Consider the following 27,711-nt stretch of genomic DNA (forward strand, 5'->3'; position numbering starts at 1 on the left):
AAACCCATTCAAGTGAATGACACATTCAACAAAAGAGCTGCTCAGCTCATGCAGAACAATTTTCCACATTGCAAGAATTCCCACATTATACGAGGTTCAAAGTGAAACGGTATCCTCCATTCCACATTTATTAGCCAAACGTTCAAACCGTTCCGCTTCGAAATACTCTTTATATTTGCCCAATTTTCACAATACACAAATTCTAAAATGTTTAAAGATATTTTACATATTTACCTCCTCCTCCCACATTTCTTGAGCGATTCAAAACATTCCAACTTTAAACTATTGAGCTCAGTTAGGACGTCCTGGGAAGTATTTATCACATTCCCAACATACAACAAATGCTGTGGAAACGATTTCCACAGCATTTCAGTTTAGCTTTAGCGCTTCAGCATTCGCATGCAACTTGCACAGAAATTGCATTCTCTCGTTCCAAATATTTGAACAATCCCTTCCTTTTGTTTTGCAGCTCAAGGAGCAGCGGGAGCGGGAACGCCGGCCCAAGAAGAGCGGCACCTCAGACGAGGTCGGAGGGGAATTTGACGACCTGGTGTCGGCGCTGCGTTCGGGCGAGGTTTTCGACAAGGACCTGAACAAATTCAAACGCAACCGCAAGCGCTCCGTCAACCAGCTGGTGGAGGGCGGTGGCGGAGGCGGGCGGGAACGAGCCGTCACAAAGGTCAACTACTAGGAGGTCAGGAAAAACCGAGACGCCCTAAGCTCGGCCCCGATGCGGATCTCACGTGGTCCGAGTTCTCCGACTGTGTCCAAACATGCGAACGACCTGGCCCCACCCACAACCACCCCCGGACGTTACGTGATCTCCTGATCTGGACGCAGGGCAGGCGGGCTCGTGGGCGCAAACCACTGTGACACATCATCACGTGACTTTGACCACTGTGCTTAAGCTTCTCGCCATCTGTCACTTCCTGTTTGTCACCGCTTCTTCCCAAAAAACTGTTTCACTTCGTCCCCCGTCTGGGATCACGTGCGCGCAGACGAAAACCAAGAACGCTTTGGGAATGAAGCGAAACCACATCTGGGAACCATCGAGTCGGGATGGAAGATCTTCAAATTGCCAGTGAGGAACGGTGCAGCTGGCGGTCACGTGACCTCAGTGTGTTCTCAGTGCAGCGTCAATGTGTCAAATGTCCACAACATTGTTCCGGCATCAAGCAGTGCCAAAGCAGAAGAAACGTGTCCATGTATTCGGAAACCATCTTGCAATTCGGCATTTCTATTTATAGCAAAAGCATTTTGAAAATGTTTTTTTTTTTTTTCATGGCATTTGGGGGGTTTTGCACACTCAAATCGAGTGAATTTCTATTTTTCTTTTGTCTCGTTTGCACTGCAGCTTGTCTTGTCTTGCCAGGAAAGTTAGTGCGCGTCCTCTCCTCTCCCCCGCCAACAAACCAGCCTGCGTGGTCCACTTTACTAATGGGCCTTAATTAAGCTTCTCAATTCAAAATAGCTAGCCTCGGGTCTGAGCCGTCAGTCGAATTTTTAACACCACCAGCGAGATTGCGCCGAGCTGCCATTGCACGTCTATGCTTGTTGCAATGTCATTGGCCTTCACAGATTCCTATATAGTCTAGAAATGGTGCACATGAGAGACGACGACATTGCAACAAGCATAGACAAAAAGAAAAAAAAGAGCTGCTTGTTTGTATGTCACTCATCCTATTTTACCGCTGCAAACATGGGTTGGTTACAACACTTTTTTGAAGTTCTGATAGAATGTAATATTTCTAAAATCTTAGTTAATGTGCTAAATGCTGCAATGTGTGTATGTGGTGGGCTCATTGCAAGCGCCATCTAGTTTGTTACCACTAGAGGGCACCATGTTCACTAAAGCCAGAGCGTAGAGGATAGCTGACAATGGAAGGATATGATACTGTAATGTAACATCGGCACAGAATGTGAGATGCCCTCCTTTATGTGACACAAGCTCGACCCTCATCATTCATTACTCTCTTTCAACACAAAAATAATACAGCCAATATTCAGTTTGACTTGAATATCTTGATAGGATTTGCACAACGTATTGTTTTGAAGCTTGCTTCAAGCGCTTCCGAGCACACGTCCCAAATGCACGTGACTCAACAAGCATTTGGTATTAATCCCTCATACAGTTTTATGATGAGAAAAGAAGGCACCATATTTTCTGATGTTTCTAACACATGTTGTAATGTTGCCGTCAGCTTCTTTTTGACCACATAATCACCTTGAAGTGCCTCCGACAAGTACCATTCCTCTTACTGTGTGGGGCTGCTAATGGATGACAGTACATGTTTTTTTTGGGGGGGGGGGGGGGGGGGTGCAGCTGATGTATTCGAAGCATTGGCGCCTGCTTGCGTTCACATGCAGTAAACAATAAAAAGCAGCTCTGTAGCTGGATCCCAGGACAGTAAATATTCACTTTTGTGTCCTAAAAGAAGTCTTAAAGGGGAAGTTTAGTCCTTATATTATTTTGTCTTTCACATTTGTCCTCAAAGTGAAGCAGAGACGCTTGCGTGAGGCCCACCTCCAAATGAACCAACTTGTGTTGTCCCTGAATTCAAGCAGCACCACCTTAACCAGCATCTTCTGTATATTCCAGCTGGTCTTTCCTGCCCAACCTCTGCTCCGTTATCTTTCCAGCTAATCAGTTAGTATATCAAACTTGGCAGAACTTTCTCAACTCTTAATCCAGAGCTTTATCCCCACAGTTTAGGGCAAACTATTTACTGCAACGTTGTCAGTATTACATGTGTGTTTTGTTCCACGTTTGGATGTTTGTTATCAGCCATTGACTGGCTGACTTTGGCGTGTAAAAGAAGGAAATGGAGGAATGACATGAGTAGCTTTTTTTCAATGCACTTTTATTATGGGACATTTCTATTTGCAATGTTGTTTTGAGGGTTTAGACTTCTTGGAACTGCGAAGGGTGCTGCAAAAAAAAAAAAATGTGTTGTAAAAAGAGGAAAGAGGCAAGTGATTGGTGCTCCGGCTGGGCCGCTGGAAAAACAATGGATGAGAGACGGGATTGTGGAGGACACAGACCATACGTGTCTCTGTCAGTGGCTTTGGCATGTTAATAAAAAAATTAATATGGGGAATGTTTAGTTTTCTGTCCAAATGTGCACTTGGCATCCAGCTGCATGCCCAAAGAAGCGTGCACGCAGTGTGATGTATTGAGTTTAACCTTTGAATAGGACGTTGCTTGTGCTATTAAATTTAAGGGGAGGGGGGCGAGAAAAAAAAAAAAAAAGCACCATCTTAGACATCACTTTGTACTGCCTGACAAATGTTGCACCCACTTTTTGGCGGCTGTGTAATTGTAAGGAGTCTGTATTTTATAGCATTGAAAATAAAGTACCCTTCACAGCAAAATGTACAGTTGGAAGAGGAAAAAAAAACAACAACATATTTTGTACACCGATCTTGATGTTTGAGATAAAACTAAAACACCATTAAATATTGAGGAATGTTGCGTTTTCCTGTAAATTGTACCTCTATTTATTTGCCTTATTTAGTTTGCTATATTTTGTATGTACACACAGCATTACAAGAAATTATATATTAAAATATGATTAATAAACTGGTCTGTGTACAGTGGATAATTTTGAGACGTGTAAGAATGACAATGTTTTGTTTTTAATTTCTATAATGTTATTTTTGTTTTGTATTTTTCTCACCCTGTCTCTTTTGTAGGGTTACAATAAAGTTTTGTCCCTTGCATTTATTGTTTATTCTTCCTTAACATTCAGGATGAATTGATACATGAAAGGCTGATATTAATGGCATATCTGTCATCGCTGATGCTAAAATGTGCACATTTGGTGGTGACTGTACAATATCCATCCATTCATTTTCTGATGTTAAGGGTCCCGGGGAGCTGGAGCCCATCCCAGCTGACTTCGGGCTAAAGGCTGACTACACCTCGGACTGGTCACCAGTCAGTCGCAGGGCGCAAATGGAGGCGCCCGACCGGTCACGCTCATTCATGCCATCGCGGCCTGCACAAAGGTCAGGGGGGATGTACCATAATAATCATGATTATCGTTGACAGCTGGGCTGCATGCAGTGTGCATCTTGAGGTGGTTAGCATAACAAGCGCTGATTATAACCCACTTTCTGGCATTCTGGCTGTCCGCAACTGTTCCTGGGTCAGCGTGCAAGATGATGTCATGTGGTAGGAAGCTGATGCTCAGGCAGATGCCTGCGGAAACACACTTGACAGTTTGGAAGAAAAGAGAAACGACTGTGCTGATCACATTTTAGGGAGTGTTTTGTGGTCTAGTATGCCACAGAAAATACTGAAATATCTGAAAGGAAATTCAAGGTTTTCAAACAAATCTGTACTCATTTGTGTTGAGTAATGGATGGATATACTAGTCTGGATTCAAGATACTAAAAATCTCTTCTGTTCTCAGTTCTAGTCTACCGTATAATTAATTGCATGTGGCAAATCTACTTACAATCTAACTTAAGTTCATCAGGGCGGTAGCCTAGGTTCGAGGTTTTGGAGGCAAATTTAGAGAGAAATGTTCAGAAGAGACATAGTGAGTGTAAACATGGACTTTATAGATTGGCATCAATCCCGACTCTTTGATTTCTTTTTAGATAGATGAAATACGTCTAAAGCACAAGTGCTCTTTACATTGCAGTGTAAAAGTTTAAAAAAAAAAAAAAAAAAAAAAAAAGCAGCTGCAAAGCAGTCAAGTCATTTTTTTGAGCAAAAACTAGGGATTGGATTCGTTCCTAGCATTAAAATAGCTACCAAGGAAGCTCGCATGCTGCAGGTAAGAAAATGTGCACAGTGTCGTGTCTGGCCTCTGATAAGACACGGTTTCCCACAATTGAAAGCAGGTTTCTTAATAACTGTGTGGGTTTTGTCAAAATACTCCAAGGATCATGTATTAGTAGACTTCACAGCCCCCATTTCTTGTCTTGCTCATTTTAACCCCTTTTGAGAGGGCGACCCTGTCTCATGAGCAGCTGTACATCCCACCTCGTATTCTGTGCGCTCAATGGTGAGTCCAGCTTTCGTTCCCATGACGACTATGGGTCGAGCCGTGGAGTTAACGACGACAGCGTCTTATACCTGCGGAATGCGAGAGTATAAAGGGTTCGAATTACCAATAGCCCGCCACAAGATGGCAGTAAATCACTTTATTTATTTCTGACTGAAACATCTCTTAACTTCAAAATAGTTCCTTGACATTCAACACAACTGAATGCAGCTCTGCTTACCTTTTGTTCTTGACGTAATGGCAGGCTCACGCCTTCTGCATGACAGTCCAGCAGTCAGACATCACTTAAAAGTGGCTCTGGATCTTCAAGTAGCCTAGTTGGTCAAAGTTATGGGCAGAGAAACTGTGCGGATCAACTTGCTCAAAACCGAACCGATTTCGGCTAACCAATTTAGTTTAAGGAGGGACTGCATGAAGTATGCTAAACTATGAGGAGGCAATTGCAGTTCTACATTGTAAAACTGTAGAAGGAACCTCAACAAACATGCAACATTGTTTTAATATCTCGCACTCTCGAGCCATAATATTTAAAGGAGCTTTTTGAAACACCGCCATGTGCAAGCGGAACCCAGCTTGAAGCCGAACAAGTGACGTTTGGTCCTTATAAAAGTAGTCAATGAACTTTACATTTTCACTCAGACGCACAAACTCGATCAAAATAAACAAGAAACTGCTAGAATTCCTCAATTACCACATGAACGTCAACGTGAACTTGACGACCATCTCAAGCCAGGAGATGGCGGACAAGGATGATGACAGCAGCTCCACTGTTCAGGACACAGTACAGACGAGCTTTTTGGGGGTATTTATTTATGAACGAATATTTTTATTTCCTGTAGAAAATAGTTACCTCAGCGTTTTACATTCAAGTATTTAACAGAATTACGTGAATAACAAAATGGCTTTGATTACACCATATATTTGCATTGCAATACCGTATTGATATTGTTATTCCTGTCTTGCAATAATTTATAAAAAAAAAAAAAAAAAAAAAAAAAAACAGGTTTAATTTTGTACTAAAATTTCAAAAATGAATAAAATCAAATAAACCTGTTGAAAAGATAGTACATACGATGCTGGTGGGGAAAAAAATCAAATAATAAATAAAAGCCATGTTGTCTTCTTACCAATTGCTTTTTTTCTTCTTTGCAGTTCCACTCGCTGAGCTCAGAGTGGGAGAGAGGGAAAAAAAATGGACACAGAAACTCGGCTTCCGGGTTGCAAAGGAAGAATTGGTTACTTGTGAGCGATAACATGATCACGTGCATGTAAATCTCATATCACATCGATGCTTTTATACATGCCTTCTGCTCAGACATTCGCTGTGACATACAGATAAGTGCAATGTAAAGACTTGTAAAATAGGATTAAATTCAGTCTGTAAGGCTGCAGAGAAACAATCGAGCGCTTGGATCAAACTCAGCACAGCCTTTCACTCCAAATCTCTTCAGCCTGCATCGATGTAAATTGCTTCTTTGTGTAGTGCAATACCAAAATATAAGCTCCTTTCTCGGGTGAAAATGTATTTTCTTTTTTTTTTTAAGTTCTGAAATCACCTTCAGCCCACACTACTGTGACAAAGCGGGCAATAGTTATATTTGCTGATCTCGTGGCTTTGAGCGCAGTGCTTGCACACACTGCACATCCACAAGTGGTAGTCCTGGATGGGCAGACCGCTCACTATGCAGGTGGGTAACCTTTCCGCCGTCCTACAAAGAGAGAGAGAGAGAAAAAGGTGTGGTTAGTTCATGGAAAATGATACAATTACAGAAAGTGCTGCAATGTCATGTGAGAAACAATAACACGAGAATGTAAAGAAGTCAATTGTTTTTAGAAAGTGTGATTACAGTACATACTGTAGTAGTTGTGTAGGTGGATGTGAGCCTTCAAGGGGCGTGGCCTAGTGACAGCCCTCAGGAGTTGGGAGTTGCTCCTTGCGAATGTTCTCGTTTTGTGTTGGTCCCATTCAATAAACAGCTGAAAGTGCACACCAGCGGCTGTGGTGCTCCTTGCCCATATGCGAGGGCATTTTCTCCCACCCCGCCCCAAGTGACGCTCGCTCGTACAAGTGCCCCAACGTAAGTTGCTACCACTGTACTAGCATAAGAGTTGGATGGTTTCTACAAGGGGAACGGTGGTCTACTGGTGAGCACTTCTGCCTCACAGTTCTGACGATGGGTTCAAATCCCTGGCCTCGCCTGTGTGGAGTTTGCGTGTTCTCCCCGTGCCTGCGTGGGTTTTCTCCGGGCACTCCGGTTTCCTCCCACATCCCAAAAACAGGCACGGTAGGTTGATTGAAGACTCTAAATTGCCCGTAGGTGTCAATGTGAGTGCGAACGGTTGTTTGTTTATATGTGCCCTGCGATTGGCCGGCCACCAGTTCAGGGTGTACCCCGCCTCTCGCCCGAAGATAGCTGGGATAGGCTCCAGCACGCCCGTGACCCTAGTGAGGAGAAGCGGTACAAAACATGGATGGATGGATGGATGGATGGTTTCTGCCAGCCCTTTCTCCACAGGCATAAGATTATGTGTAATACGTTTGACTTGAACCTTTGTTTTTCCTCACCCTTCTGATGCCGCGTCTAGCTCCAGCGTGCGGCTGTCTTTTGGCACGTGCTTGGTGAAGATCTCCAAGGCCAAGTCCTCATAGAGCAGCCGCTGCTCCGCGTCCAGACTCTCCAGGGCCTCCAGCTTGATGAAGGCCTGCGAGCACGTGCCGAAGGCCCGGCTGGCCGACGAGCAGACGGCTAGGAGAGAGTAGATCTCCACTGCAGGGATGATGTCCTCGTATTCGCGAAGATGAAGGGCTTTAAATGTGGTGCAAACAGTAAGTATGTTGCTTTGTGTTTATTGTTAAACTTGAGTTTAGTTTGTTTTATCCAAAAAGATGCAGATCCATGTGGTTCATCTCCGTGTCAAGTGACTTGATAGAGACAAACAAATTCAGGGTCTTACTTAAAAGAACTTGAGATAAGATTCCATTTCAAAAATATTCATTTCAGTTACAGAAAGCTATAACAAAAGAACTCCTCTACCACATTTCCTCGGATAGTGTATTTGACGAGTTGACGCGACGAATAGCCGATACTCTTTCAGTGTACTGTATACGAAGCATATACAAGCCAATTTCGGCTGTGGTGTGAACAAGTCGTATGTGTTCAAAGTTGTACTTTTATTGTGGGCCTGCCACATGTCCTCATAAGAAAATTAAATACAGCCTGCATCAAAAAGTTCATAGCAAATTCAAATGTTGAAAAAGAGCACACATTTTAAAACAAAAATGTCCAAAAAAAGTTGAACATGAGACGATATCACACTTTTTTTATTTAGATTTTTTTGTAGTTGAATGAAAATTTTAAATAAATTGGAATGTTATTTTAAAATATTTCTAAATGAAAAGTCATTTTTTTGGTTTAAAATTTCAAAAAGCCTTTAAATGCAAGTGCTACAAAATATCAAACAAATTTTTTAACAAAAATAAAAACAAATTAGATATAACACCAATACTTTTGCTCTGTCACCGATAACACTTAGAATTAGACTTTAATTATGATGAACCGGTTTGCATACGTTGATCAATGGCCCGTTGAAATGCTTTTAGCATATTTATAAACACAAAGTGTAGTGGGCCACCCTCGCCCTTCCATTTTTCTGCATGTGGGCCAGAGTGGAAAATGTTTGGACATCCCTGATATCGTGTTTTGACAAACGGTCGCCGGGGTTGTTTACCTGTGTGCATGGCGTTCTCCGTGTAGCCTTCATACAGCTGCCTTTGAGCGAGCAGGAAGAAGTGATACGCCTCCGCTCCTCGCCACGGGTTGTCCGGAACACGACTGTCTGCAGAGGTTGTGTCTTCCTCGAGGAGTTCAGCAAGTGCAAATGTTGCCTAATAATAAGGGATGAGAAAAGGCGGGACCACGTTTTTCCGTGGTTTTGAAATAATGAAAAATTAAAACAACACAATAAAGGGACCAAGAGCGTGAGTGTATTTTGTGGATTTATCCTGACTAACCTCTGACTTCTTCCCTTTAGCTTTACTCTGTTGCAACGTCTTCTTCTGCTCGTGATGGTTTTCTACGAGGCCGAGCAGCCAGCACATACAGCTTCTTCACCCGCAGCGGTCGTGTCCTTTTCTTGGCCTCCTCATCTGCTATCTGGGAACGAACCCCGCAAATGCTTGATTGAGAGACAGCCACAATCAATCCCACTAGGCATCTTCCGTTTTTTCGGGTTGTTCAGCATGTCTGCTGCCGTGTTCTGAGGTTCAGGGTTTGAATTTTTGTCTCTGCCATTTGCATTGTCTCCGTGTGCTTGTGTGGGTTTTTGTCCAGGTACTCTGGCATTCTCCCACATCCCCAAAACCTGCATAGCGGGTTAATTGAAGACTCCAAAATGTCCAGAGGTGTAAATGTGGGTGTGAACGGTTGCTTGTTTATATATGCCCTGCAATTGGCTGGTGACCAGTTCAGGGCGTCCCATGCCTCCTGCCCAAAGTCAGCTGGGATAGACTCCAGCTCATCTGCGACCCTAATGAGGAAAAGCGCTGTAGAAAATGGATGGACGTACAGTGCCGTGAAAAAAACTATTTGGCCCCTTCTTGATTTCTGCTTGCCGGCACGGTGAACGACTGGTTAGCACATCTTCCTCCCAGTTCTGGGGACCGGGGTTCGAATCCCGGCCCCGTCTGTGTGGAATTTGCATGTTCTCCCCGTGCCTGGGTGGGTTTTCTCCGGGCACTCCGGTTTGCTCCCACATCCCAAAAACATGCGTGGTACGTTGATTGAAAACTCTAAATTGCCCGTAGGTGTGAATGTGAGCGCGAATGCTTGTTTGTTGCTATGTGCCCTGCGATTGGCTGCCGACCGGTTCATGGGGGTACCCCGCCTCCTGCCCGATGATAGCTGGGATAGGCTCCAGAAGCCTGCGACCCTGTGAGGAGAAGCGCTAAAGAAAATGGATGGATGGATGATTTCTGCTTATTAATCAGGGTTTCGGATAATCAAGCCAATTTTAATTCAGAGTGCAGTTTCTAAATGATGATATTTTGGATTAAAGGGAACCTATCTCAAAACCTCAAAATCTAACCCTATTTGTAAAAGTAAATCGCCGCCTGAACATAATAACAGGTTTTGCCATCCTTGGCAGCAATAAAAGAAATGAAGTGTTTCCAATAACTGTTGGTGAGTCTTTTCAGTCCCTGTGCAAGAATGTTATATAAGCTCTCCACACACAAAGTGAAATATTTCAAGCCTTCATTTGTTTAAATTTTTCAGATTATGGCAGAAAGATGAAAAAAATAAACAAATCCAGTATTTCCCAAAATTAGAATTATTATGACAAAGTTCAACATTGTAGGCTCCCTGTGTCACAATCTTGTCAGCAAAACACCTGCAGAGGTTTTCCTCAGCCTTTCAATTGTCTCAGTCTGGCTTAGTTGGCTTCAGAATCATGGGGAAGACTGCTGACTTGACGGTTCTGCAGAAAACCAACATTGACACCCTCCATAAGGGAAAAAAAGGTCTAAACAAGAAATTGCAAAAGAAGCTGGATGCTCACAGAGCGCTGTATCAAAATACATTAACAGAGTGTTAAGAGGAAGGGGGAAATGTCGCCGGAAAAGGTGACAGAGATGACCGCAGCCTTGAGAGGATCGTCAAGCAACGGCGATTCAGAAATCTGGGGAAGTTCATAAGGAGTGGACTGAGGCTGGTGTCAGTGCATCAAGAATCACCACATGCAGACGTCTGCATGACATGAGCTACAGCTGTAGAGTTCCATGTCAAGCCACCCCTGAACCAAAAAAATAAAATGCCAGAAGTGTCTGTGCTAGGCTAAGGAGAAAAAGTCCCAAGTCCTCTTTTCAGATCAAAGTAAATTTTGCATTTCGTTTGGAAATCTAGGTGCCAGAGTGTGGAGGAAAACTGGAGCACAAAAGTCAAGCTGCTTCAAGTCCAGTGTGAAGTTTCCACAGTAATGGTTTGGGGAACCATGTCATTTGCTGGTGTGGGTCCACAGTCAACACCGCTGTCTACCAGGAAATGTTAAAGCACTTCATGCTTCCCGCTGACTCCTGTCTTTTTGGAGACAATCATTTTGTTTTCTAGCAGGATTTGGCATCTACCCACAAAGCCAAAACTACCAACAGCTGGTTTAATAGCCATGGAGTAACCGTACTTGATTGGCCAGCAAACTCGCCTGACTTGAACACCATTGAAGATTTATGGGGTATTGTCAAGAGGAAGATGAGGGAACAGAAACCCCGAAAAGTTGACGATCTGAAGGCCGTTATCAAAGCAACTTGGGCTACAATAATACCTGAACTGTGCCAAAGGGCGACCACCTCCATGCCACACCGCCTTGATGCTTTAATTAATGCAAAAGGAGGCCCAACAAAGTACTGAGGGCATATTACTTTAATACATTTTTCAGAAGGCCAACATTTCTGTGTTTAAAATTATTTTTTGGTGGTCACATGAAGTATTAAAATTTTGTAAAATACTGCATAGTTTTTTTGTTTTTTCCTTTCTGCTATAATCATCAAAATTGAAACAAATAAAGGCTTGAAATATTTCACTTTGTGTTTGGTGAACTCATGTAACATACAAGTTTCACTTTTTGAAACAAATTCTTCAAATAAATGGACTTTCCCTCGATATTCAACTTTTTTGGCACATATCTGTATTCAAGTCCGGACTCTGGAAGGGAGCAAATGCTTTTTCCCAGCAATTATACATGCACATAGTCCACAAATACAGGTAGTACAAGTGATGTACCTTAAACATGAGTTTGGCTGCATCAAGAAAATAGTGAGCCTTCTGATACAATTCCACTGCCTCTAGAATTTTGTTCTTCTCAAGGAGATGTGAAGCATATTTGGACAGAAGAGGTTTAATCTCCTTCATGTTGTGTTTTCTGGCAAGTTCCACTGCTTTGTTCCACTGACGTAAAGAAAAAAAAACAGAAAAGTAAGGCAAACAGGACAACATTATCTTAGAGCACATGATAGTGGAATGGGAAGGAATGGCAAGAGGGATCTGACTTGACAGTTGAATAACGACAGTGCAAATTTGACATAATTAACAAAGATTACACATTTAAATTTGCAGCACTTACTGTTGAAATCCAAGTTTATGCTATTCCATCTATAGCTACACCATCGGTCAAATGCTACACTTGCATTGTAGCAGCAAAGTGCAAGGGCAGTATTCACACGGCCAAGCTAAATATCACTCATGAAGATGATATAGGCGGGAGGTCAGCAAGGTTGCCACAGTGGGCGTCTCTCACCTGGTTCAGATGAACACACGTGTCAACGGCAGCCTTGGCCTGGTTGCATTTAAAGTAGGCATTCACAGCCTGTTCGCACATGCCCACAGTGGTAAACATCTGGCCAATCTCCTACAGCATAGATGTGGGAAATGTCAGTATGTGAGATACATCGGCTGAAATAAGTATATAACACGACACCATTTTTCTCACTAAATATATTTCTAAAAGGTGCTGTTGACGTGAAATATTCACCAGATGTCCCAAGTAATCCATACATGCAAAGAAAGTACAACAAATAAGATCAGAAATTAAGTTGTGTATAAAAATGTGAAATGATGTAACAAAAAAACAAATCTAAAAAAAAAAAACCCAAAATCTATCAATAATCAAACAGCAATTCGGCCCCTTGTTAGTGCAAATGAATATCAGCTGGTTCAGTCCTAATTGATAGGCTACAAAAAGGTCTTATGGCCAAAGTGTTAGTCAAGTCTCGTGATGGGTAAGAGCAAAGAGCTGTCTCAAGACCATCGCAAACTACCATCATTTCCCGTGTATAACGTGCACCGATGTATAATACGCACCCCCAAAGTTGACCTCAAAATTCTGGAAAACCCTTTTACCTATGTATAATGCATTTTCACAATGCATGATTTTCCTTCTACCCATATGATAGAAACATAAAGTATTATCTGTATGTTTTAGTTTGTTTTCCCCAAATAATTATTCTGAAGTTAAGAACTTTATTTGAACACGTAATACATTTTTTTGATTTACTTGCTCTTATTTTTAAATTCACAGACCTAATTTTATTTAGTAAATTAGAAAAAACACAGTTGTGCTCATAGGTTTGATTACCCAGACAGAATTTGTAAGATGGGTACAATTCTTTAAAGAAAACCAGAAGAACCAGGCGAAACACAGTCAATTTTAATTTAATGGGATTCAAATTAAACAGTCAAGCATTTCAGAAAAGCATTATCATCAAACAAAAAATAACCATAAAGGAATTAATGATAGTTGTATAGTCATCAGTCGTATTTAAAAAAATAAAAATAAGTAAATAAATTTCAAATTCTGCCAGGGTATGTAAACGTATGAGCACAATTGTACATATATGTACCCCTGTCATATTGGAATGAAAGTGTAGGCTATACCTTTTTTATAACCACTAGGTGGCGGTGGCCTATTAGAATGAAAGCGTACACCTTTCTCATAACCTAGGTGGCGGTGGAATTTTGGAATGGAAGTGTACAGCTTTTCCATAACCTCTAGATGGCGACATACATTTATAAAATGGGAAAGTTTTTTCCAGTCGCCCCATACCTATGTATAATGCGCACAGTTGACTTTTGAAAATGTACAGCTTTTTCATAACCTCTAGATGGGGGCATACATTTATAAAATGTGAGTTTTTTCCAGTTGCTCCTATACCTATGTATAATGTGCACTGTTGATTTTTGACAATTGTTTAGGCAAAAAATGTGCTTTACACATGAGAAATGATGGTAATTGTTGCAGAACATAATGATGGCATTGGTTACAGGTGGATATTTAAGCTTCTGAATGTTCCAGTGAGCACGGTTGGGGCCATAATACGTAAGTGGAAAGCCAATCATATCACAACAAATTTGCCTCAATCAGGTGACAGAGGAGTGCAAATAATAATCAGAAGAGTTGTCCAAGAGCCAAGGGCCACCTGTGGAGAGCTTAAAAAAAGACCTGGAATTAGCAGGTACTGTTGTCACAAGGAAAACAGTGAGTAATGCACTCTGCCACCATGGCCTGTATGCATGCCACGTCAAAGCTTCTTTAAAGTTTGCTGAACATTTGGGCAAGCCTGTTAAATACTGGGAGAATATAGTCTGGTCGGATGAGAGCAAAATTTAACTGTTTGGATGCCATAATGCACACCACGTTTGCAGGAGAAGTGGCACTGCACATCACCCTAAAAACACCGTACCAACAGTGAAGTTCAGAGGTGGGAACATGACGGTGTGGGGCTGCTTTTCAGCAAACGGCACTGGTAAACTTCACATTATTGATGGAAGGATGAATGGGCAAATGCACAGAGACATTTTTTGACAAAAATCTGCTGCCATCTACGAGAATGATGAAAATGAAACAAGGGTGGACATTTCATCAGGATAATGATCCAAAACATAATGCCTCTCAAATGGTTTGGAAGAAAAAAAAAAAAAAAAGCTGCTAGAATGGCCCAGCCAATCACCTTCCCTGAATCCAATCGAAAATCCATGGAAAGATCAGAAACTCAAGGTCCATAAAAGAAGCCCACCGAACCTTGAAGATTTGAAGACTGCTTGTGTGGAGGAATGGGCCAAAATCACACCAGATCAATGCATGCGACGACTTTCTCCATACCGGAAGTGTCTTGAAGCTGTCATTGCAAACAGGGCTTTTGTACAAAGTATTAATCATTGAATTATTTTAATACTTTATTATTTACTATTTATTTACTTTATTCTTTATTTATTACTTTATTATTTAATACCAGTTGGCGTAAGTTGACATAATAGAGAAAAACTGAGATAAATTTTGGATTCCACACATAGAAATTTGTTAAACATAGCTGTCAAACCGATCAACAAAAATTGTGTTCCCCAGGGAGATTTTAGGTGTTGTCTTGGCTTTCCATGCCTTTTTGCACCTCCCCTTCTACATGTTCAATACTTTTTTCCCTGTGTGATTTCACATTATTACACACAACTTAATTTCAGAACTAATTTGTTCTACTTTCTTTGTATGTATGGATTATTTGGGTTGTTCCCAACATCTGGTGACATTTTCATGTAAATAGCACCTTTGGAAATGTGTAGTGAAAAAAATGGTGAGGTGTTAAATACTTATTTCAGCCGCTGTATCACAGTTGCTATCACTCCAGATATTAAGAGGCAATGCAGTCTGGAATTAGCTTAGAGCTAGAGGTCTTTCAAATTTATTTTACCGGCAGAAGTTTATGGTTTTCTGGTAGTGAATTTGTCAACTTCTCAAGGTTATCATAATCCTCTAACATGTAGTAGCATTCTGCCAACTTCTCCTGGTGGCGGCCCTGAAGGTAGTACTGCACTGCATTGACCCTTCAAAGAAGAAGAAGCGAGGCTTATGTAAAACTTGCTCATGCACTGTGTGACTACTAAGCATTCATGATTGCTTCATAATGCAGTACTAAGTGATAATGCCTGTTCGGAATACTAGAAATGCTTTCGTGTTCACGTAACTTCACAACCCTTTTTTATATTCATCACACAGGTTACGATCCCTCAAGGGGGAATTCAATTTGCGTGTGCATATATTATTATGTACTGTATATTTTTGTTGCACACCGCATAGAGAACCACACTTATATAGACGTGCAAAGAGAGATGCCAGGGTGAATGGGCAGACAAACGGTGACTGTGCCACCAAGCTATGTAAGACAACAAGAACAGATTTAGAGAAGCAAGATATTTCCCCATCCGTGGCCTTTATTAAGAGAATTGTTTGATTTTGTCAGCTGCAAGAATAATTTGTGGCGAATACATTACGTCTCGTGCCAGTCTAAAAAAAAGTCGAGCCAACACTAGCTAGTTCTCTAACAACATGTATCATGACTTTTTTTTCCTTTTATTAGTTTTTTTTTTTAAATGTCTGTGTCAAGTTATCAAATGGGTACTGTATAGAAATGACATGGGACAATGGGACAACAAATTAAGTACATGTTAGAGTCTGTACTTTATTTATTTTTGTACTTTTACTAACAGGCACAGAAGTTGAATCAGTACATCTACTTGTACCAGTATCTGTACTTCAACTTAAGGACAGAGTGTGAGTATTTTTACCACCTCTGCATTTAACACAACGTCCCAACTTCATTGGAATTGGGCTGTAATAACAAGAAAGTAATCAGCTAAAATAAAAATAAATAAATAAAAATTGCCAATACCACTTCTGTCTGTCGGCGAAGTAGTCCCCTATTGCATTGTAGGCTTGCTCCAGTAGAGCATCATCACAGTCCCCAGAGCCAGTTTTAAGCAGTTGGAGAACCCTGAACCAGTCTCCCAACTTCATCCGAAGGCTAATGGCAAGGTCCCTGGAAAATTATATGACCACTTCAGTCAATATGATCAAGAAGCCAAAGCAAAAAAATATCTGCCTTCCTGCAACAAATATTAGTCCAAACATACTGTACCTGCGGTCCATGTCCAAATACATGCGCTCGGCTTCCTCAAACCTGCTAAAGTACGCTGCCACCTCTGCCTGTTTCATGGGCTCACTCTGCAGGTTACCCAGGCGCTTGACAAACTCTATGCCCTGGTTGTCTTTGCAGCGGACAAATGCCTGCTCAGCAGTCTTCAGGTCCAGTTTTTGGAGGGCCGCCTCAGCAAGCAAACGCCTGGCATGTCGATGATAGACAGAAGAGATGTTTCATGGCTATTAGTAATTCTGAAAGGCATGTTACAAATGTGTAGTCAACAACATTTAACATTTATGTTTAGTTTATGTCAAAGGAAATCATTACACATATTTACCAGAGTCTTGGGTGGGGATTATCTTCAATGAACTGTGAAGCATCTGTGATTCCCACTTTTTCAATAAGTGCACGGCTGTCTCTCAAGGAACGGATTTCAAAGTTGATGAGATTGTCTTTATTTGGCCTCTCTGGGTCCTGCAAAGCACCAGGTCACCTCTTCAACATCTCTGATAGTGTCTTTCAGTTAAGATATTCTTAATTCGCACCACTTACATTAATAGTTAATCAAAAATGTGAGACGTTTTCTTTAATTACTTCTCTAAGACTTCTGATTTAGGATATTTAAGGAGCAAAACAATTGCTCACATTGTTTTTACCTTCATGATTTCATCTAGCAGGACAGATTTGATTTCAAGGTCCTCAAAGTTGCAGATATATCCTGATGTTTGGATGGGTTCCTGTGCTCCCAAATGACATTTAGTACAGATATCACGCTTAACCATGAACTCAGTCAACACAGTAGCCCTTTAAAGGGCAGGGAACCACATTTGGTAACTCTAAACTCGAGTCAAAATGGATGTCACACACTTCACTATGAGGCAATAGAACCATCTAAATTATCTGAATCAATCAGCAAAGAAAGTTAATGATAGTAATGAAAGAGTAGCACGTAAATATAATGGAAAAAAAGATCTCTGAGTTCTCAATATTATTAATATAATTTTGTAAAATGACAAACACTGTATAAGATTTTCAAAAGGAACGAAAACTCTACGAACGTTTTTTTAAACATTCACAGCTCGGACCCAACACTCGCAGACTGAGAGGTATAAACATCTAAGCATGTTTATACGCATTTGCGATATTCAATTTCAGTTAACGTTAGAAGTGGTCGTAAGATGATGAAAGCAGTAATTGACTCACCTCTGGGTCTAGGTTCCTGAAGACATACATTCTGGTCTTTTCCATCATGGCAAACAGATCAGGGTTGTCGTCCGCCCACTTCATGTCCCAAACATCCTTGCGTTCAAACTTTGACGGATCCCCTATTGACACCTGACTGCCAGTGTTGTCACCTGACGATGCGTGAACCTCCACGTCCAGCAACGTGAGAACGCCGGAGATGTCAATAATGGCCAGTCGACTAAAGGGAAAAAATGATTCAAACATTCAGCCATGAAACAGGTGCATTAATGCACAGTCTACATATTTATAGAAATGCAAAGCAACTACAATCAGAGCTTACCTGGAGTTGCAGTTTAAAGAGAGATGATGGGCTCTGTTCATTATGTATTTCTGGATGAGAACGACATTTGGCAGGCTATATCTGTGGATAACACCCGATTCACGGCCCTGGAACACACACAAAAATTACTGATAGACACTACTCACAAAGAGTTAGGGATATTTGACTTTTAGGTGACATTTGAGGACGTGCCTAAAATGCACTATAACATTTCCAGGTGAACTTAAAGGGGACATATTTGACCAAACCAGCTTCTTCTAGTATTTGAGATGTAATATTGTCTCTATGGTGCGTCAGTAAACATCCGAAATATGAAATAAAATTGTCGACGCATTCCTAAGTTCCAGACGTTTTTCTGCCGAGAAGCCTGAAGTCAGGTCATTTGAATTTCTCGAGCTTATCTACGTCACTAGCGAAGATTTCCGCCTTCCCCTTCCGCTCCCGAGCCAGCGCTGTCAACATGACAAACACGTGTGCTCTCAAAAGTGGGCCGCTTACACGGAGGAAACCATTCAGAGGAAAGGGGCGGTCTGAGCCAAATATGGACAAAGCGGATACAAAACTGGGTCAAACGCAAGCAGCTGTCGGAGGGGCCTTTTCTGGACACTGATATGACAAAACCAAGGTGTTTTTTGAATGAAATTGACACTTTTATACTAAGTCCATGTTAGAGAGTCACTCTATGGAGGTCTCAATAGCCAAAATATGGGACCTTTAATTTTACCTTCACTAAACTTTGACATGTCTAACAGTTCAATGTTTCAGTACTTTTTGCACAACTTGCTGGTCTCCCACTCGGAGCGGAATAGTAAATTTATGTGTTGAAAATTTCCAAGGGCGTCCACTTCTATGCCTTTCTGTGACCCTTCCAGTGTCTCTGTAGTTCTCTTGTAACCTACTGATGACACAATGTTACATTCCAAACTCAGTGGCCCATTCCCTCTGGGGACATCCTGTTTGAAAGCCTTGCAATGGCAAGGTACTGTTAATCAATTGTCAGGTGCTGTCTTGGTCTTGTGATGTCAAAAGGTGAACAGTATGATAAAGAGGACTGCTGAAATACCAAATCTAATCGAATCAGGAAATCGACTCATGGATCACACACCCATTGTGAATTTTGTCATTCAGCTCCTTGTCAGATAACAGTAAGTTGTCCATAGGTATAGGTTAAAGTGCATTTTAGGTTCATCCCGAAATTATACCCCTAACGTTTTGTGAGTATTGTATGTTTTAGTTATTTGCATCAATTGTATCAAAAGCAGAGATGTACCTACCACAATCAGTGTCTTATCTGTTGCTGTAATACAACAGATGGGATCTCTTGTTGCCTTTAAAAGAAAAGACAAATTAGCATTTTTGTTGCATATATTGACAAATCCTTCATATTTAAGTGCATGAATATTATAAACGGAGCTTTATATTCAGTGCATGAATATGACAAAACGGAGACCTTTAGTTCAAAGAATAATGGTTTAGTAATGATTGCGGCCCAATGCCACTTACTGTGAAGGCTTTTGCAAAGTCCTCTCCATTGTCATTGACTCCAGTTGGACTGCTGTCAATGTGATAGACCCTACAAAGACAGGAAGTTAGAGCAAATCAGACAGTTACACTGAGGTGACTTTTAGCCGGGCTGTCTGGAGTCTCTGTGGCAGTGGATGTAGATGAATGAATTCTATTCAGATTGCAGACACTGACTCCTAGGCTCTAGATGTGTGGTTATCTTGCCTCCCTGTAACTTTCCATGACTAGCTTGGGGTGTACTGTCAGTCTTGGCATGAGCATCCTGGGTAAACTTTATGCCATCCTGTAAAGCTACATCTCGACTGTGATGCAACACAAACAAAAATAATAATAAATAAAACTCACCTTTCCCTTCCCTCTTTCTTAGTTCTGGTTACTTGGTTGATCTCCAAGGCAGTTAATTTATTCGCCACTCTGTACTGCCATAAGTAGAAAGCCTCTTTCGATGCAGCAATCACATGCGTCCTGGTCATGGTGACAAACAATGGACCTAACCAAGGCGATAATTAGGATAAGTAGGCAGTTTTATTTGGTGGACGACAGTGGGTACGGAAAGTTTTCAGACCCCCTTAAATTTTTCACTCTTTATTATATTGCAGCCATTTGTTAAAATCATTTAAGTTCATTTTTTTCCTCATTAATGTACACCCAGCACCCCATATTGACAGAAAAAAAAACTTAATTAATGAACTATTTGCTGATTTATTAAAAAAGAAAAACTGAAATATCACACAGCCATAAGTAGTCAGACCATTTGCTGTGACACTCATATTTAACTCGGGTGCTGTCCATTTCTTCTGATCATCCTTGAGATGGTTCTACACCTGTCTGTCAAGACGGGGTGCCGTGTGTACTTTAATGTGGACAAAAATGAACTTAAATGATTATAGCAAATGGCTGCAATATAAAAAAGAGGGGGTCTGAATACTTTCCGTACCCACTGTATATGTACACGCACACATAAACGCGCGCGCACACACAAACACACACACACACACAAAGCCAGACAAAGGAGATGCCTCGGACAGTTGACCGGATTCTCATGTTAAGCTGGGAGCCTATTTTAGACGACAGTCTTTCAAATCTGCAGACTTTGAACCATCTTGGCTTGGGATCATCCGCAAACACTCAGTTGTGCCATGCAGATACGGTATGTTGAATATTTGGAGTGTCTAAAGGCGCCCACTACACACTGTCTATTGGCCGCAGACTGCTGTGAGCCTGTGAGAGTTGTGACTGTGGGTGGCAGAAGACAGCGCGTCGGCCACTGTTTTTCTATATGCGAGGTGCGAGCTCTAACATTGACTTGAAGTCATTAATCAACATCCTGGTCTTTTATCAATTTCAAGTTACAAAACACACTGTGATCAAATATTATGTATGAATATACAGTTACATTTTATTCTAAACTGGAACTCACATATGCCGATGTACTTAGAGTCTAAAGGAGTCCCAATTGAGTTGCACAGAATCAGGACAAACTGAAAAATATGAATGGTTGTTACAGGTTATTTTCAGGATTCTTATGCTGCACATGTATTCTGTATTTAAGATATACTGTGCTTTTAAGTAACGTGACATTACCTTTGCACGACTGCCAGACTCTGACTCAGCGTTTTCCTGTGTGCCAAAGAATAAGTAAAAGCTGCTTAAGAATATACAGTGCTCAACATAAATTGGTACACCCCAACAGATTAGCGAGACAACCTTTACTTTCAGAATCAACATTTTCTGTGGAATTCTATGCAACCAAATACTACAACAAATGTGGGCCATTGAATGTAACTGAGTGTACTCATTATGAAAATTCTGACGATTGATGTATTTATTGAGAAATCAATGACAAGTTTACATTTCCAAGGGGGTGTGCACTCATTTATGTTAAGGCTGCTGTACCATGTTTCAATACATCTACTATGATGAGTTACGTAGAGACAAAGCTGTCATAAATGACAACAAAACTGCTTGAGGAATTATCATTGTTTATTTTGGACCACAGAATGTAAATTAGGCTGTACCTGAGTCTGGGTGTCTTCAGCCTTGCTTGCCAGGGTGCAGAAGTCCCCTGACGTGGTGATGGACATGAGGCTCTGGACATACTTGACAAATGTTTCGTTGTTTTTAGTGTCCCAGAAGATCACACAGTAATCTTGACGCTCTGGCTTTGTGAAGGCATATACTACTGTACTGCAACAGAATCCCCACTGGTAAAAAAACAAAAACAAAACAGGCACTAAGTTTCACCTTTAGTTTGAGATTGCTGAACATTCTCGAAAGCCTCAACCCAGATGCAAGTGTTTTTTTTCTGTATTTATTTTTTTTAAACTGCAATGTGTATCAAAGGCCATTTTACTATAAATGCCAGCCTTCGCCATTACCTTGAATCATAAAATCCATCCGCAAAGCAATTTGGAAAAGGATTTTGCCAGACAGGAGGAAAAAACATATTTAGTGATATGACAGTAATCTTGAGCCAAAGTCTTTCGACATTATTTCTACGAAAAAGGAACATCCAAATCGTTTAGTTTAAAGTGCTGTCGTTTACCTTGTAATCTGGTCTGATATTAGCAAAATAGATGTAGGAATCGACAGCCAGGCTGATCCGCAGGCCGCCTCCTTCCCAAGCAACTCCTGTCATCTGTTTCCCAGGGGACTTTCAAGGTTCTCAGGTGCTGTGTAAAGTGATGCAGCAATCAATGTCCAATGGGATTTTTAATTCAACATTGAGATATTAAGCCACTAAAAAAAGTAGAAAATGAAACGACCCACTCACATTAATTCTATACAGTAATGTCAAATGTACAACTTATTCTTATTCTGGACATTATAAACAACTGTGAACCTACATAGTGATTGTGTATCAAGCCAAATCTTAAGGAAATAAAATGTCCCACTTACCTCTCCAAATGGTGTATAAAACTGCACCACATTGATTTCTACGTCTGAGTTCAAAGCTCTGAGGGAACCGGCCATCGCCAGCACACTACCACAATGGTTCCACTGAATACTGACCACATTCATCATGGTGTCAATACACACTGGGTCTGCACAAAGAAATGTAGCATAGCTCATTGTCACAAGTGATATTAAACTGGGAAAAGAGCTGCAGTCTTTGTGTTTACTTTCATCAGTCTCATAGCGCATAATCTGACATCTTCCATTTTGAAAACACATAGCGAGACACGGGCAGTCGGGTTCTACGTAGCCACCTGTTCCTGAGTACCAGTGGATACCTGCTATCCTGACGGCTCCTGTCACATTAGTCAGACAACTGATGGTCAATTTCATCTGAAAAACAATCCAAATGACATTGAAGATTACATGTTGGTAAAAGCACACTTGGAATTAGAGGAGAATGTTTTTCGCAACCAGACTAAAATGTGATTAGCAATGTAACAAGGGGCTGTCATCTTTGTGGAAATTTCTTAAAAAAGAAAAAAAAAAAAAAAACATGCAATGAGAACTTCAAATGTCTCTAATATCCTCCATAACAAAACAAGATTATTACCTAAAGTACGTACATTACCTATTCTACACTATTATGCCCACACTATTGTTCTCATGAATAATTTTCTATTTGCATTATTTATCCAGCTTTTAGGGCAAGTGACGCCATTTGAAACTTCGCAGTTATTTTGACACGTTGACCTCCCCTAATTTCAGCCCGTACATATGAGAAATAATTACGTTATACTGTTTTACTGTAATTTGACTAGATTTACTAAAGGTGATATCAAACAAAAACATACACAAAAAGGCAATGTTTCCTGATGCAAGTAAATTTTCAATGCATTGTACTAAGGTTGAAGTGGTCGTTCCAACCAGACCATTTTGACAAACTGTCATTTTTGGGCAATCTTGTCACATTGCTAATGTGTTTAGTTTTTGAAGTACAGTTTCAAAAAATGTAATCATCGTACCTAATATTGTACGAATGTAATGCTAATGTACTGAATATACATAATTCCTAAAATAAGTAGGACACCATTTTACAGTAATTACAATTCATACAGGTATAGCAGAATTATTTTCAAACCAACCAACTAAATCTACCTCAACTATACTTAACAAATTGAGACATTGACTAGAATTGTTTTTTTTTTTTTTTTTTTTTCAGCTGGTTCACCACAATTTTACAACAGTGTGTGATAAAGACTTCAATATCAACAACAAAAAAAATCGACTTCAATGCAGTAATGCAATATGTTGTTCGGCCTTAATATTTATTCTTCCTCTCGTGTTAACTCGTAAGATGGATTCACAAGGCCGTGTGAGACTTCCACAATCGTTCCACAATGATGATGTGTGGCTGCGCTGCAGTGCATCTACTTATATACTGACAAACCTTACAATCTGAGAGTCTTTTGACTGTGTCTTCCTGCTTTGCTTCTATTTACCTTTGTTCATTCAAGTTGTATGTTGTGCTTGTATACTCACTATGAAATTGCCATGATTATCAAAGATTTGCACTTCCCCGTTGGCCATGCCGAAGAGCAGGATCTTGCTGTCTGGAGACCATGCCACATGTGCAAGCTGATTTCCCTTCAGCTCCTTTCCCCAAATCCGGTTACCTACAAAAAACAAGGTCTTTATTCAAACTCATTTGAGACGCACGCACACAGTAAGACACGAGCATGTGAACAAAGCAATCCCTATCAAGTGACAAACAGATTTTATGCTGCATCTGGCTGGAAAACTGTTAAGATCCTGGTGAGTTCAATTTTAATTATCTAATTATTTACCATCTACAGATCCAACAATGACTGCCCCATCTTCATACACAATACAGATCCTTTGACCATCAGCATTCCAACTCATGCTTCTCACCACCGACTTGTTCCTATTATTGATCATTTCCTCGTACCATGCACCTTTGAAAAAGAAAGTAAAACATTAATAGCAACATGATTTTCATTACATCACAAAAAGGAGTTCATAAAAAGAGGGTGCAAGCACCTTTGTAGAGCATCCATACGATGATGAGTCCATTCTGGTCGCTGGTTGTTAGTTTTTCATACTGTTCATTCCATGTAACTACTTGTACCGCACCTGAAAATGTAGCAGTATTTATAAGGTGTGATTGTTTCCCACTCGCATACCACTATCTGATCTTTCTTTTCCTTATTGACAAATGCGTCATCAAATGTTGACTCACCACTGTGTCCCCCCAATGTCTGGTTCATAGACAAATTACTGGGTGCGGCAAGTCCTTTAAGTTTGGCGTCATCTGTTGAGAAAAGAAAAGAGTAAAAGGGAGCCGATTCAGCATCAATACTTTGAAATTAAGAATTTCTTAACTGAGTCTCTCTATTGTTTCTCCAACTTGGAGTGGACAAGGTGGTACCACTTCTACTTACAGGGACTGACACAGACGTACCCGGAAAGCACCGAAAGGCTTTTGGTGAGTTTTAAAAGATTTCGTACACACTGTGTGAACTATTGTTTTGTAAAATCTAAAATCTCAATCACATGGATCTTACGTAACAGTCTTAAAACTAATTTAAACACGTTAAATGTTGATTTGCAATGTGCAAGTGAACAAAAAAACTGAACAAAGTGACTTTGCTGTCTGGCTGCCACTAATGAAAGGTGTCCTTGTGACAAGACAAGGCAAGCAAGATAAGGCAAGATAATCCTTTACTGATTCCCAGAGGGCGGCACGGTGGACGACTGGTTAGAGCGTCAGCCTCACAGTTCTGAGGACCCGGGTTCAATCCCCGGCCCCCCCTGTGTGGAGTTTGCATGTTCTCCCCGTGCCTGCGTGGGTTTTCTCCGGGCACTCCGGTTTCCTCCCACATCCCAAAAACATGCATTAATTGGAGACTCTAAATTGCCCGTAGGCATGACTGTGAGTGAAATGGTTGTTTGTTTCTATGTGCCCTGCGATTGGCTGGCAACCAGTTCAGGGTGTACCCCGCCTCCTGCCCGATGACAGCTGGGATAGGCTTCAGCACGCCCGCGACCCTAGTGAGGAGAAGCGGCTCAGAAAATGGATGGATGGATGATTCCCAGAGGGAAAATTCATGTTTGACAGGAGTGCAGGGGGAAACAGCACACAGCACAGATTGTTGGAAACAATTCCAATAAAAATAAACTTTTCGATCCATCCATTGTCTATAACGCTTCTTCTAATTAGGGTCGCGGGTGAGTGGGAGCCTATCCCATCTGACTTTGAGCCAGAGGCGGAGTACACCCAGAACTGATTGCCAGCCAATCGCAGGGCACATATAAACAAATAACGATTCACATTCACCGCTATGGACGTTTTAATGTCTTTAATTAACCAAATATGCATGTTTTTGTAATGTGGGAGGAAACCGGAGTACAAGGAGAAAAGCAAGTCAAGCATGAAGGAAGGCCGCAGCTGAGATTTGAACCCCAAACTTCTAAACTGTGAGGCAGACATCCTGACTACTTGGCCACTATGCTGGCTAAAATAAAAATATGTAATGAAAACATCTCTTTTTTTTCCCCTCCAAGATAATGTGACAAACGTTTCACATAGCGACAGATTAAAAACAGCCATTAAATCTGGAGATAGATGTTTGTTGAGGTTGGTGGTGAGGAGAGTGTAGTGACAAATTGCGGCCCATACTCTGCTATTTGTAAAGTCTGACAGGAGTGGCCACAAAACAACACTTATCTCTGGGAGGTATGACATGCTGGCACTAATAAAATGTGAAAATCATCAATGTGTCAAGCTCTACCGGGCAAATCCAAAAAGGGTCTGAAAAATGGATTGCAAATTGTTCGATACACACCGCGAACATACCTGTCTGAGTTTCAAGTTTGAGCACTTTTAAGAGGCCGTCATCACCTCCACAGGCAATGAAGCCCTGGTCTTTGTTCCAAGAGACACATTTCAAGTGAATACCGTTGGGGATAGCAATCTAAAAGGCAAGATAACAGTTACATGAGTCTGTGCTTTTATTCTTTCATCTGTCCGTATGAGGTTCATTTAGTAGGGCGAGGGCGCTTCACCTTCTTGCTGAGGTAGATAAACATGGTATCCTTCAGGCCTCTTTAAATCTAGGTGTGGCAGCCAACAAAAGAAAAACATAAGCATGGATGTAAACTAAATGAGAAGAATGCACAGCAAATCAAATAGACCATAAGTATGAGAGCTTGGTCTGGTGACTACTATACTATTAGTCTACTGCAGTACACTGACCAGCCACAAGTTTATGGCCACTTGGTCAATATAATGACATCCAATACAAGAGCCGTATTACAAAAGTAATAATGTTCAGTTTTGAATAACAATTAAATAGCGGTATTCTTTGAACAAGATGTTTGTTAGTTTTTTTGTCGCTGTAGTTTGTGCATTGGTCTAAAACTGTACTGTCCTGCATCATACTGCGTGTTGTTCCTAATATTTTTCTACCCGCGTGTAAGTAAAAGCAAAATGTTGCATACCATTGCATGTACAAGTGTTCAATAATGTGATGGCTGGTCGGTGTAAGTCGTGACCAAAATAATTCGCTTTTTTAGCAAAACAACGAGACAGCACTGACATTGCCAGTTCGCCATTCACTCGGAAAGAAGACCACAGAAAGTTACGTTTAAATGGAGGTAGTTAAGAAATGCTGGCTTATTCCTCTCATATCATGGCCTCCGTCGTGGAACGTTAGCGGTTACTTTGCTAGCTAAGCTAGCACGACAAAAAGAGCGTCTACTCCGCACAAAACGACACAATCCGTCCAGCGTTAAAAATAACATCCGTGACGTTATCGCTCATGTATTATAAAACAGTTCCAACTCAACTGTTTCGTCGCGTTTTACGCAGGATGTAGCATGGAGCATGTAGCTTCTTACAGTCGCCCGTGGCAACTGTACACTGTGCGGTGGATTTCTGGTAGTTGTAGTTTTTCTTGTTTTGAACGTTGCTGGTACTTGTAGTTTTCACAAAAATATTGACACAGCAGTTGCTCTGATTTTTGGACCTCAATTATACATTTCTTTTTTTTTTGATAGTGTAAAGCTATTTTTTGTATGTCTGTGGCTGTTAATAATTTCAGTACTAATACACAAGAAATGAGAAAAGAAAAAAAACTACTGCCCCCGCGATAAGCGGTAGAAAACGGATGGATGGATGATTCAGATCTTCAGAGATTGTCCAGATGATGCAACATGGACTTTGGGGGGTTTTGGAGTGGACCATCTGAAATTTTGCAGATTAACTTGCGCTA

The 27,711-nt window shown here is 41.0% G+C and overlaps 2 protein-coding genes across 4 annotated transcripts in view; one reads left to right on the forward strand and one right to left on the reverse strand.

The window, feature by feature from the left end:
- daam2 (dishevelled associated activator of morphogenesis 2) overlaps positions 1–2,310 on the forward strand; it is a 108,523-nt gene extending 106,213 nt beyond the window's left edge. For all 3 annotated transcript variants that reach the window (XM_061695957.1, XM_061695959.1, XM_061695958.1), the window contains one exon: positions 470–2,310. In XM_061695957.1, coding sequence (XP_061551941.1) covers positions 470–691 — 222 coding nt within the window. In that variant the 3' untranslated portion in view covers positions 692–2,310. The remainder of the gene's footprint in view (positions 1–469) is intronic.
- A 4,230-nt stretch (positions 2,311–6,540) lies between these two features.
- Positions 6,541–27,365, reverse strand: wdr35 (WD repeat domain 35). Its single transcript, XM_061696594.1, is given in 31 exon segments — positions 6,541–6,724; positions 7,582–7,822; positions 8,745–8,901; positions 9,028–9,096; positions 9,098–9,169; positions 11,789–11,953; positions 12,303–12,413; positions 15,247–15,379; positions 16,225–16,371; positions 16,471–16,674; positions 16,811–16,947; positions 17,130–17,210; positions 17,677–17,896; positions 17,999–18,105; positions 19,273–19,326; positions 19,502–19,571; positions 19,868–20,012; positions 20,943–21,003; positions 21,107–21,142; positions 21,541–21,726; positions 22,068–22,172; positions 22,174–22,194; positions 22,421–22,566; positions 22,645–22,810; positions 23,960–24,093; positions 24,265–24,393; positions 24,479–24,571; positions 24,678–24,749; positions 26,295–26,412; positions 26,504–26,551; positions 27,287–27,365. Coding segments are annotated over 30 exon segments (3,555 nt in total). The 5' UTR covers positions 26,528–26,551; positions 27,287–27,365; the 3' UTR covers positions 6,541–6,573.
- Between the last annotated feature and the right edge of the window lie 346 nt (positions 27,366–27,711).

This window comes from Phycodurus eques, chromosome 14 (assembly GCF_024500275.1).
Source record: "Phycodurus eques isolate BA_2022a chromosome 14, UOR_Pequ_1.1, whole genome shotgun sequence".
NCBI classification, from domain to species: domain Eukaryota; kingdom Metazoa; phylum Chordata; class Actinopteri; order Syngnathiformes; family Syngnathidae; genus Phycodurus; species Phycodurus eques.